Source organism: Cajanus cajan, chromosome 6 (genome assembly GCF_000230855.2).
Source record: "Cajanus cajan strain Asha chromosome 6, NIPB_CcT2T_4, whole genome shotgun sequence".
Lineage (NCBI taxonomy): Eukaryota > Viridiplantae > Streptophyta > Magnoliopsida > Fabales > Fabaceae > Cajanus > Cajanus cajan.
The window spans coordinates 16,587,201-16,599,390 of record NC_138522.1 but is presented as its reverse complement, the minus strand read 5'-3'; the positions used below and the strand labels follow the sequence as shown (position 1 = coordinate 16,599,390).

At 33.6% G+C, this 12,190-nt stretch overlaps 2 protein-coding genes across 3 annotated transcripts; both read right to left on the bottom strand.

Moving 5' to 3' along the window:
• Positions 1–1,555: 1,555 nt before the first annotated feature.
• Positions 1,556–4,427, bottom strand: LOC109791134 (protein MIZU-KUSSEI 1). The gene has a single exon (XM_020350396.3). The coding sequence runs from the start codon at positions 2,842–2,844 to the stop codon at positions 2,041–2,043; it is 804 nt and encodes a 267-aa protein (XP_020205985.1). The 5' UTR covers positions 2,845–4,427; the 3' UTR covers positions 1,556–2,040.
• A 148-nt stretch (positions 4,428–4,575) lies between these two features.
• LOC109791130 (protein Dr1 homolog) lies at positions 4,576–8,060 on the bottom strand. Of its 2 annotated transcripts, XM_020350390.3 has the most exons (6): positions 7,892–8,060; positions 7,750–7,805; positions 7,562–7,651; positions 6,854–6,948; positions 5,618–5,686; positions 4,576–4,960 (listed from the first exon to the last, which is right to left on the bottom strand). In XM_020350390.3, exons 2-6 carry the CDS (start codon positions 7,802–7,804, stop codon positions 4,799–4,801), a joined length of 471 nt encoding a protein of 156 aa, XP_020205979.1. In that variant the 5' UTR covers position 7,805; positions 7,892–8,060; the 3' UTR covers positions 4,576–4,798. The 2 variants fall into 2 exon arrangements, with proteins under 2 accessions (XP_020205979.1, XP_020205978.1); XM_020350389.3 differs by having other exon boundaries at positions 7,750–8,060.
• Positions 8,061–12,190: the final 4,130 nt, after the last annotated feature.

Sequence of the window (12,190 nt, the reverse complement as noted above, 5' to 3'; positions counted from 1 at the left end):
ACCTTATAGCTAGATTTGTAGAGTTTAGTCAAGTCTAGAACTCACTTTGTTAAGATAATATTAAAGTTTATCTTAATTATTGAGCTAATCAAATCACTTGCTATTGGACTATATTTAGTCCTACAAACTCACACTTTAGATATCTAACCGTAACTTGAAAGGGGTGTGATTTCTCTCAACCAATGATATGAGCAAAATAGAGATATAAGTGAGAATAACTTTTATTTTATAAACTGGTTTTGTATGATTAAATTTATCCCAAAACTAGATTAGTAGCTGATTGATAGGCAGTCACACCGAATGGACCCTACAATTAAAAAATGTAAAAGTGGAGACAAAATGAACATTGTAATGGCTACTGAACTACCTTAATGCTCTCTTCCATTTTCTTCTATCTCTTGTCTAGTGGTGGGTTAGGGGATTTGGGTGCACTAATTGGAGCTATAATGAAAGCCTTGGCCAGACTTTATGTACAGCAATTGGCTTTTATTTAGAAGAATGATGACTAGATGATGAACAACTTTGGGTTTGGTGAAAGAAGTCTTAGAAATTTGGTTTTTGACCTCGTTGTAAGCCGTATATTCTCACCTTCACTCTGTTCTCTCAGGTTGCAACGAAATAGCAGAACATTGAAAGCCTGAAAACAAGGAAATGGGAAAAGGAAAAGGGTTCACCAGTGTGATCCAGCAAGCCACAGAAAAGATCTTGTTTTCGGAATTACCTTTTACATAGCATTTTTATTAGTGGCACTACTTTTTTTTTTGCATCATTGCCGTATATCTAATTTTGGAAGAATGTTTAATATATTATGAAATTTTAATTCTAGAAGTGATACAAAACCCCTCTGCAATTATGTTTCTAAGAGTTTAATATATTCTACAGTTAAATTTCCAGAAGTAACACAAAAAGGGTGGTGGGAACTGGGCTAGTTTACAAGTTTCAACTCAAGCTGCACAAACTACTATGTGCCATAAACTGATGAAAATGTCACACAGATTTGAATTAGACAAACTAAAGAAAAGTAGTCAACAAGTGGAAAAGCTAATGGCAAATGTATATAACAAAGGAAAAAGGAAGATATGGGGTCTGCTGTCAGTAATCGGATATAAATTTCCTTAAAAATATATACATACTGTTTTTTTATGACGCCTATGATTGGTGTTCAATAAAATTTATAGGGATCATTTCGCAAACAAAATTGTGCATAGAAAAAAATGATTGGAACAATCGTAACTTTAAGACCAAATACTGATTTTTTGTGGGATTGGGGAGGATACCAATAAAGTATCCTATCTAAACAGGAAAGAATGCATTAGAATACAAATTAAGGGCACTCAAAAAATAATAAACTCAATAATAGGGACATAGGATGTGAACACAATGTTTTCTTTTTCCTTTTTTATTGTGTGTACTTTAAAAATTCGGAGAATGGATGTATCACCTGAGCCAAAAAAATATTCATAATATGTAGTAGCACTTCAATTATGGGAATTAATTGAATCGACAAGCAATTAGTACATAACGGCGAAGAGGGCAATTCACCATTTGGAATTGATTAAAATGAAAGTTATTGAAAGTTATTCAACCACCTAAAAATGGGAAGACAATGATGATTTGCATTAACCTCTGTCCCTCATCATTAATTAAAGGATTGGAAAGGAAAAATGACACATATACACCTTTCTTGCCCCACCTCACACAACCATGCTGTAAAGTATTGGTTACCCACTATTTCCCACCTTCCTGACTTAGCCTACTCTAACAAAAAAAAAAGTAACCCACTCCTTGTACCACAGGAAAAAAAAAAGTAAACAAAAAAGAAAAGAAAAATCTGGAGATGACTAGATCACCATCTTCATGATTGAAGACCTAAGCAAATAGTAGTATACCAATAACCCAAAACAAAGAGGAAAACTAAGTACAATAAACATAGCCTGCAACGGGTGCTAGAACTCGTCATGCCAGCGGCAGTTACACTATGTGAGCGAGAGGCTGGAGATACCCATGACAGGATAAGAAAGAACATAGCTTGCAAGGTTGCTAGACTCTAAGCAAGTAGACACTGAGCTCAGGAGCTCCATTGCTATCAGGATTCATCATGTAGAAAGCTTCAGAGTCTCTAGACCCAACAATTCTCTCAAACTTGGCCCTCATGTACATGATTTCACCCTCTGACCCTGCTTCAGCTCCATTATTATCATTATTATTTCCTGGCAGAACACCTGCACCCATTGAAATTGGTTCCACGGCTTTGAGGATATCCCAATCCTTTGGTCCACACTCTCTTCTGTTGGCAAAACCACACTTCTTGCCATTGCAGTATGTCCTCCACACAGGCTCTTCCAGCAACCTCACACCCTTCTTCTCTGTTCCTTTCTCCTTGTCACACTCCAGGGCAATTCTGACCAACCCTGATGCCATTTCACGAACCAAAGCACTGATCGGTGTCGCAAGCTCAATCAGGAAGGCTGGTTGCGAAGTGGGGTCCTTTTGAAATGCAAAATGTACATGGCCACGTCTATATCCAAAGAGGGTGCCAACTACACGAGAGCCAAGGCCAGAAGACGAGTTCAAACGATTCTTGTTGAACACAGTGAGAACAGAGCGAATCCTGGACACTGCTACTGCTTGCAGCTTCCTCCTTGTTGCATGTGCTGTGGCTGCAGGTGCTGGAGCCTCAGGAGCAATGACTTTTTCATCCTCTTTCTTCTCCTCCTTGATGAGTGTTGAGAATGACTCCGAAGTGGGAGCTTCACCATCTTCAGTGCCAACCTTGTTTGTCCAGTGAAAGTGGTGCCTCTTGGAGGACATTTCTTGAGAGCTTCTAGAGATGACTGTGTTCATCTGAGAGAGAAAAACCAAAAGGGTGGCTGCAGGTTAAAGAACAGATGGGAAAGAAAGACAGAGAGACAGAGAGAGAATCGAGTTTCTTCTTTTCTATTTCTGGTGATGGATATGTGTTGAGGCCTCGGATTTAATTAATTGTTCTCTGTAACTCAGGCCTAGGCCTCTCCTTTGGTATATAGTGAATGCAAGAGAATCCTGACAAAAGAAACAAGGGCAGGGCAGTCCCCACCAGTTGATGTAGGAAATCAAAGAGAGTGCATTACAAGTGGAAAAAAAAGAAGGGAATCTAAGGAGACAACGTGTTTGTAATTTCGCTTTCTTGTGGGGCAGAGAGAGGGGATTGTGCTTGACTACTAACTCTTTTGACTTGAGGACCCCAAAACGGTAGAAAAGGATGAAAAATAAAGCCAAAACAAACAAACAAAAAAACCCCAAAGCTATCACTGTTGAATCTCGACATGCCACTCCCTTCTGCATCTATGTCTTCTAGTGAAACGGTTCACGGTGGTGACATCAGTCATGAGATGAGAGTTACTGGATTCTCGTGGCTCGTGTTGCCTGCAGAGACTACATTGCACCTACCTACGAACTGACATCTCCCCCTTTGGCCCCCACCAAAAGTACTCTATTTTGGTAACAACAAACTTGTAATTTAACTCAAAATCATCACAACAGAGTTCCTTATTAAGGAAGAGGCATCAATCATTAGTGAAAAAATAATATAAGTCCTCTCATTCAATAATAGAAGACTTGTTTTAGTAACAGGTACTACATGGCCTAAGAATTTGAAACGGATCAGTACACCTACAGTGAGAATTTCCATATTCGTGTCAGAGCATGGCACAGATAAGTTTGGTACTAGATCATAACAATCCTGTTTGAAAATGTTAAAAACTATTTATATGGAATAAAACTCTTCTTCTAAAATGTCAATTAGAAATCATTCATTAAACTGAAATAATCAAGTGTACTTATGTATGCACATTGTGGTGGGCTAGGCCTATGCCTCCTCCATCAACTGTATCCCGAGCAGTTGATTTTAACATTTCCCACATTTATTAATGTATGAAAAATAAACAGTGCACGATTTGCTTTAAATTTTTTTTTTTTTTTTTTAGATTTCTACGACAAATTCATTCAAATTAATACATTGATAATTTTACCCCAGAAAAAATACTCCCTCCTCGATGTTTCTAAAAAGCAATCGTTAAATATATATATATATATTGTATTTATTGTTTTTCTTAATTCAATAAGGCGTTAATAGAATAAGAGTCTACTAAATGTAGGAATAATTTTTAAGAAAAAAATAAATTTAAAACAAACTTAACGATATCAACGAAATTAGAATCATAAAGAATTAGACAATTAAGTCGGACTAGAACTTTAACAAGTCCGAGAATGTCTTCGGCCACGGTTCGAAAAGACATTCATAAATGAGGATATGCGTGAATTAGATAAAATGGGTCTTATAAAAAGGACCCGAGAGAGTCCACAACTATTAACCGACACAAATTCAAGAATTTCTTTGGCAACTAGGCTCGAAAAAGACATTCATAAATAATGGTGTTATAAATTGTTATGAAACCTTAATTACTGTTGTGAAACGTTCACCGTTTTTATACATTATTATAAAAGATTATAGTAGATTGTTACAATCTAATATGACTAGTCACTATTGTAAAAATTAAGCCATGAACTGTTAGTGTAGAAGATACAACAGGACAGTAGATGAAATAATTTACATGTAATTCTAAATAGAGGGTTTAGATGAACTCCAATAATTACATTAACTTACAAATATGGATTACTAAAAGAACACAAATGGCGAGCACATTCACATAGGGGAGCAAACAAGTGAATGGTGATTTGTGCAAAATCGAGCTAAATTATCGCATAGGGAAGAGTCAGAGATGCTTGCCTATGCTTCAAGAAAATAAAGGGTCCTAAGTTAGCTCTCTAAACTTTGGTCAGCTTCTGGCTGCTTGGAAGTAATGGCTCCTCCATTCATTCTAGCACGTGCCTCTGCAAACATCCTTTGCTGTTCAGCCAATGCTTCTTCCTCAGTCATCTCAGCTCTGTTGCTCCACTTGGCACCTTTTAAAGAGTCTTGCTGCAAGGTAAAAAATTATTCAGAAAATAGTTTTTCTTTGCCCAAGTAAATCCAAAAACAACAATTTAATGATTCAAATTCAATTTTCCAGTTTAATCATCAAAAAATACATCCCCTCCCACCTAGTGCTCATGGTGCTAAGTGGCCACAATTAGCATTAGTACAAAAAAAATCCAGGCCATTCATCAACTCCATAGTCCACAATAACCAAATGGATTTTGCCCAGACTGAGAGGGTCAAACCACCCAGATCTTGCCACTAAAGAGCACACTGTAAACAGTGTAGTGTAGAGAAGGGGAGTTGTGTCAAAAGTTATCAGCTCATTAAGATCTCTCTCCTGTGCATACACCAATGGTATACCACATTTACATTTCATGACAAACTCGGGCTTCTTTAGCGGATCACCAGGGGTGCCCTGCAGGTGCTCCCCTATGACAGAAGGCCCCTTTAGGCAGGCCAGAAGCTCCACTAGTGTAGTTGAAAGATGCTCAAATAAAAGCTCAAAAATGGTTCATAAAGGGTGCTCTTACAAAATTTCATGGAATTTTTATAAATGTTTTTTACCCATAAACAATTGAGGGATGAAAACAAGACAACCAATTGTACTGCTAATTTGTAATATATCATGCACATGGGCAATTAAAATTAAACAATCACCATTGTCTCCAACTTGTGCTGTTCATATGCTGCATAAACTTCCTCGATGTACTCACCAAATCCAAGAACCTGATAAAAACATGGACAAATAAATAACCTACCCATAAACTTGAAAGCATACAATACACTAATCTTGTCATGAATATTTACACTATAACAATAGGAAACAATGTGTTTGGACTTTGGAACACTTGGTAATTGAAAAGAAATAATTTGAAAAATAAATTTTACTTGTGAGAATTCAAACAAAATCTTAAATACAGTAAAAGTAAATGCTATCCCAATTTTGGTAACCTCTACGCTTCAAAAGAATGTAATCTCCGCCTACCGATTATGGGATATCATTTGTGTGAACCAATAACAAGATACATATTGCAATAATCATTTTTCAACATTTTTTCATAAAAGGACACCAACAATTTTGGCCTAAGAACTAGATACTGCCTTGTGAGTTGACAAATTTCACCGTGTGGGAAGCAGGAAGCAGAGGATAACAATAAGAGTGGACAAGAAAAACAGTAAGCAACCAAGGACAGGTTAATGAGACTATACAAGGAAATATGATTGGAGAGAATTGCTACTGAAATCATTTTTTTACTTTCAAGTAAAATACCTTTGCATGTCAGATTTACAAGGGTATTTTTTGGACTTAAGTAAAATACATTGCATGTCAGGTTCTACAGGAATAAGGAAGATGGAATTGTTACTATAAATATTTACTCTAAATCAATTCAAAAACATTCCTTAAACAGCATCCACCAATAATCTTCACGCAATGGTGTTTCTAGCTAAACATATCAAAACCTAAGATGAATTGTATGGTGCTACAAACATTGTATACCTAGATACCAAATCTAAAAAACTATATGATCATGTAATACCTCCAACAGCTACAAAATTCACACACTATTTAAAATTCCAAATACCATTAAAATTAATTTAATTATTGTCCATATGCTGATAACTCTGAAACAGAGTATATGATCTAGGAACCAAATCATCAGACTAATAAAACCTGCCATTGCACTACCATTGGCGATCAAACTACAATTCAACACAAAGAAAAATCAAGAATGACAGGAACTTCACATATAAAGCACATGCAAGACACAAACAAAATTCAAAATACAAAATACATGCAGTACAACATAGAACAACACAAACAATCAAACATAAATTGAAAAGGATCCACATGAGAACTTTAGCAATACAACAGCGCAATAATTTGAGGAATACCCCTAACGCCTTCAACACGTGCTCCGGTGCAATCGTCCTTCTTTCCTCTTTGTTACAGACTTCATTGGACTCGGAAGAGACGAGGTTTATAAACTCTGTAATACAGATTATCCAACAAAATCTCATTCAGTAAGAAGATCAAACTACAAACAAAAATGTAAACAGCCACCAGAATTGAATCCAATACACATTTATTGCATGCCCATGCATACTATAGATATATACATGCAAACAACGCAATTACCACATGCCCAAAGATATCATCAACCTTTCCATTCTACACCATTCACAACGCAAAGGATACGATCTAATTAAATCATTCTTCTCTTTGTCATTTCTGAACCAGAACCAGTGTGTAAAAATTAACTTTCCATTCTTCATCATTCACAACGCAAATGAACCGATCTAGTTAGGTCACCCCTTCCATTGGTCATTTCTTAACCAAAATCAGTGTGTAATTCACAAATTCCACACACAACGAGAAATCATATACAAACACCATTGAATCACAATCCATAACAAAAAATCAACGGTCACCAGTGTATCCACACAGGCACCATTCAGCACAGAAAAATTACACAGGTGACCACTGAACTCAAAGAGAAACACCAAAACGAAAAAGCAGCGGAACTAACAGAATTTCAGTGAACAAACAACAAATTAAACAAAAGAAAAAAAAATTTAAAAAAAAAGCTTCTGAACCCTAACCGACACAACACTCGATCAACAAATCCTGCGCATCTCTAGCGACACGCACATCCGGGGGCAACATCTCTTTGATAATTTTCGTCATTGTTGCTGCAAAATCCAAAAAAAAATCAATTATTTTAATTCAACATTTTAGAACGATAAATCTGAAGAAACAAAAAAAAAAAAAAAAAGTGTGGGAGACAAACCTTTGGGAAGCGAAGCGTCTTCCTTGGCCTTACCAACGATGTCCATAGGCTCCATCCTGAGATGGAAAAAGAGAAAAATAAAAAAAAGGGAAAGCTTAGATCTGAGAGAGAAGGGGAAAGGAGAAGAGAAGAAAAGGCAGACCGAATGAATAGAGGGAGGGAGAGTCAACTGATGGAAGAAGAGAAGAGGGTGGGCATGGCAGAGAGAGGAGGCATATTTATGAAAGCAGGGAAGGAGGTGGGTGTGGTGTGGTGTGGTGATGCTGCTGCTTTTCAATGCGATGGATAAGAACGAGAGAGAGAGGAACTTCTTCCGTCACGCCCTTCCTTGCGTTAGGGCAACCCAAAAGCGCGTTGACGTCAACCTCCCCCACGCGCGCCTCAGCGCGTCGCCCACTGCTTGCGGTACCCCACAACAAACTTTCTGTTGTCACGTAACCAATATCTTACTTCCTGCCCACGTAACACTTTTGTTGTTTTCTTTTGCTCCATCAAAATTTACTTTTTTAAATTGTTTTTGGTTCTTTATTTTCTTTTTGTTTATGAATATGAATGTGTGATTTTGGTGGTATTTTCAAATTTTTTACTGTAAATTTAGTTCTTTAATCTTTAAGATTAAAGAATATTTATCGATCATTAACTTGTTATAAATATTAATTAATACAAGTAATAATAATTTGTGTCCCTTAACCAAGTTATTTAGTGATTAAAATTTGATCATGATATGAAATAAATTATATTGGAAGGAGAAAATATTAATATTGTGTGCTTGAAAAAAATTAATCACTTCTTCTAACCATACTTGTCAAAATCAGATTTTTATTGACAACCTAGCATTAAGTTATTCAAAAAGTTAATCATTAGAATTAGTCTAGTAGTTGGATGGGAAGAGATTGTGGTAGTTAGAAGTATGGAGACTAAAAAAAAAATTTACACTAAAATATTTTTTTTCTATCCTTAACAATTTAGGGTGTTATGGTTCAAAAATTTGTGGAGACCAAAATGCAATTACAAGAATAAGTATTATGTTAGTATAGATTATTAATAATTGAGATGTAATGGTCCAAAACTTATGAAGACCAAAAATAATTGAAAAAATATATTTCTTTTATATATTAGTATAAATGAACTTAAATTAAAAATTAATTAAGAAATAATTTTAAACATGAAAACTTAAAAAATACAATTAAGGTAAATAAAAAAGTAGTTCATACTCATTATTCAAATTTGGAAACACATGTACAATAACTATGATTGTAATAGAAAAATTTATGGAGACCAAAAGTAGTTGCGAGAATAATTCTTTAATACCTCTCAATATTTTTAAAAATAAAATAAAAAGAAACAATGGATTGGAAGATTATTTAGAAAGTTGGTAAATATTGGTTACTAAAATAAATTGATTCTTTTTTCCTTAATAATTGAGAGTGTTATGGTCTAAATTTTACGAGACCAAAAGTAGTTTTGAAAAAAAATATTTTCTTTATAAATTAGTATAGAATCTTAATAATTGAAGTGTAATGGTCCAAATTTTATGAAAATCAAAAGCAATTACATAGAAATAAGTATCCCTCTTGTATATATGGATCTAAACTAAAAGTTAATTAAAAAATAATTTTAACATGAAAACTTAAAAGTATATTTGGGGTTAAGGTAAATAAAAAAATAGTTCATGTTCTCCATTTAAATTTGGAAGCATGCGTACAATAATAATGATTGTAATATAAAAATTTAAAAGACGACATTATGACGCTAGAATTTTTTTATATTTTTTTGGTTCATTATCAAGGAGCAATCCCCATTGAATTCAGGGATAATCTCTCTCGAGATTTGATAGGCACCAAGTAAGTAAGTATCTCCTCCAAACTTGAATTTTCTACACTAGTAAGAGTCAAGATTTGAACTTTAATCACTTGATTAAATGATGTGAGTCTCTTGCTACTCGCACCAACTCAAGTTAGTAATTTATTTCTTATATTACACCTGAGGAAAGAGACATTCCATGTCTCTCAATATTTTTAAAATAAAATAAAAAGAAAATTAATGATTGGATAATTAATCAAAAAATCAATTGATGATGGTTACTAAAAAAATGATTTTCTTTTTTCTTAATAATTGAGGGATATAATGGTCCAACATTTATGGAGACCAAAAGTAGTTGCGAGAATAATTCTTTTTATATATTAATTAATAATATATAGAAGTATAGATTGTATATATTCTTAATAATTGAGGATGTAATGGTCTAAAATCTCTGGAGACTAAGAACAATTATAGAAATAAGCATTGCTTTTTATATATTAGTATATATATATATATATAGATAAAAATAAATTATAAAAACCAAAGAAAGTTAGGGCATTCATTTCTTATATTACATACAGAGAATTATGTGTGTGTATACACAAACAAACATACATACAAGCTCGGCCTTGAGTTTTTTAAGGCCCTAGACGAACCAAAAAAATGATGCCCTTAATTATTTGAGTACTATCTTTTTTGTATTTTTTATTGCAAAATTATTAAGATATTAAAAGTATCCCTAGGAATATTAACAATAGACATGCATATATCTATTTTTAGATATTTTTTAGTAATTCATCTCGTAAATTATTTTTAAGGTTATTTCATCTTATTGGATCTTAAATGTCTAATGAATTAGACTAATTATGTTATTCGACAAGAATATGTTCATTTTCAACATTAAAATATGCAATTTCATCATGATAATAATCTTTATTTTAACTATTTTCAACTAAAATATTAAGTTTTTCATAATTCTTATATAGTTCTTCATTATCAAAATTTTTAAGTTTCTTGCCCAGAATATCTATATTTACATCATTTTGAAGAATAATTATAGGATGCTTAATAAAAAAAATTATCAAGAACATTTTTTTAAGAATCAATATCAATTTCTTTCTTTCTTTTTTATTTTAGATGACCATAAGGTTATTTTCTAAATGATATGTTCAAACTCAAACAATTAGACAAATATAGAAAAAAAAATTAAATTATAATCTATATATGGATCAAATAATCCTTTAATGAATAAATGGTAATGAAATAAAATAATAATACATGGTTGCTTATTTTAAAAACTTTACCTTGAATTGTTAATTTATTATAATAGAAAAAAATTAATAATAGTTGTTCATTACAAAACAAGCCTGTAATGGTTAACATATAGAGATTTGCAATTTAATTTGAGATTTTAAAAGAGCATAAAATGTTATGATTAAGATAATATAGAGAGAATAAATATTAAGGAAAAGAGAGAAAGTTCATGATAACTCTTATTTATTACCAAAATGAGAGAAGTTATGACTAAGAGAAATAATTTTTTTTAAAAAAAAAAGATAAGTCAATAATATTATATATATATATATAACAAATTTCTCTTTATATTTAACATTATCGATATATTTTCCTAAAATTATGGATAAATTTTTGTTAAGAGATAGAAAAAGCACCTTTCAATTAATTAATTTTTGTTGATTAATTTATTTTTTATATAAATTTTATATTTGTATTTATATAGACAAATTTGGTGCCTCTTTGAAGATGGAACTTAAGCGATCACCCACTTTAACGATACTTAAGATCGTCACGACATATGTAACGTAGTAAGTTAATTCAGAAGGCCCAAAAGCCCAATATGGGTGATTCAGTAGCCTAGAACGGGTCGTTCCCAAATTGGAATGGACTGTTTCAAGCTACTGAATTGACCTATAAAATGTAGTTGAGAACGGGGAGTTCCAAACCTTAGAACGGGCCGTTCTGGTTGGAGTACGGGTCGTTCTGGATGGAGAACAGACCGTTCTGGATGAGTCCCAGAACCGGCCGTTCTGATTTCAGAACGGGCTGTTCTACATGTGATTTTTGCACATGATGAAGGGGTGCAGAACGGGCCGTTCCGGATTCAGAACAGGCCGTTCTGGCCACTCTGGAATTTCTATAAATAGGGGTAGTGGGCAGTGAGGAGAATGAAAGGTTTTAGAGAGAAGTTCTAGAGAGACAGACTCTGGGTTTGTGGGCTCCTTTCTCTCTCTAATTTCTCTGTATGATTCTTCTTCTCCTCTAGACCACTAATGTCTTCTGTCTTCTCTTGAATTTCAGACTACAAAGCTTGTTTTTGGAGGATTGAAGTTCAAGAGTCAAGCTTGGAGGATATTTCTTCTTCTTTTTCTTCTTCTCAGATTCTTGGCTTTTTAGAGCCAATCTTCAGGTGAGGGAAGCTAGAGTGTAGATTGTTTAATTTTAGGAGAGTTAGGGAAGCTTCATGCATTGTTTTCTTTCAAAATGGTTAAGTTGTTGGCTTAAGTTGTTCATATGTTGTGTGTTGATAATATGTGATATGTTGTTAAAGTTGTTATACGTTGTGAAACTAAGTTGTTTTTATGTTGTTTATTGTTGAATTATTAATAAGTTGAGATGTATA

Coding starts and splice junctions, on each gene's coding strand:
- LOC109791134 (XM_020350396.3), bottom strand. CDS start 2,844: ATGAACACAGTCATCTCTAGAAGCTCTCAAGAAATGTCCTCCAAGAGG.
- LOC109791130 (XM_020350389.3), bottom strand. CDS start 7,804: ATGGAGCCTATGGACATCGTTGGTAAGGCCAAGGAAGACGCTTCGCTT. Junction 7,652..7,749: donor AGACGCTTCGCTTCCCAAAG/GTTTGTCTCCCA, acceptor TGGATTTTGCAG/CAACAATGACGAAAATTATC. Junction 6,949..7,561: donor GTTGATCGAGTGTTGTGTCG/GTTAGGGTTCAG, acceptor TCTGTATTACAG/AGTTTATAAACCTCGTCTCT.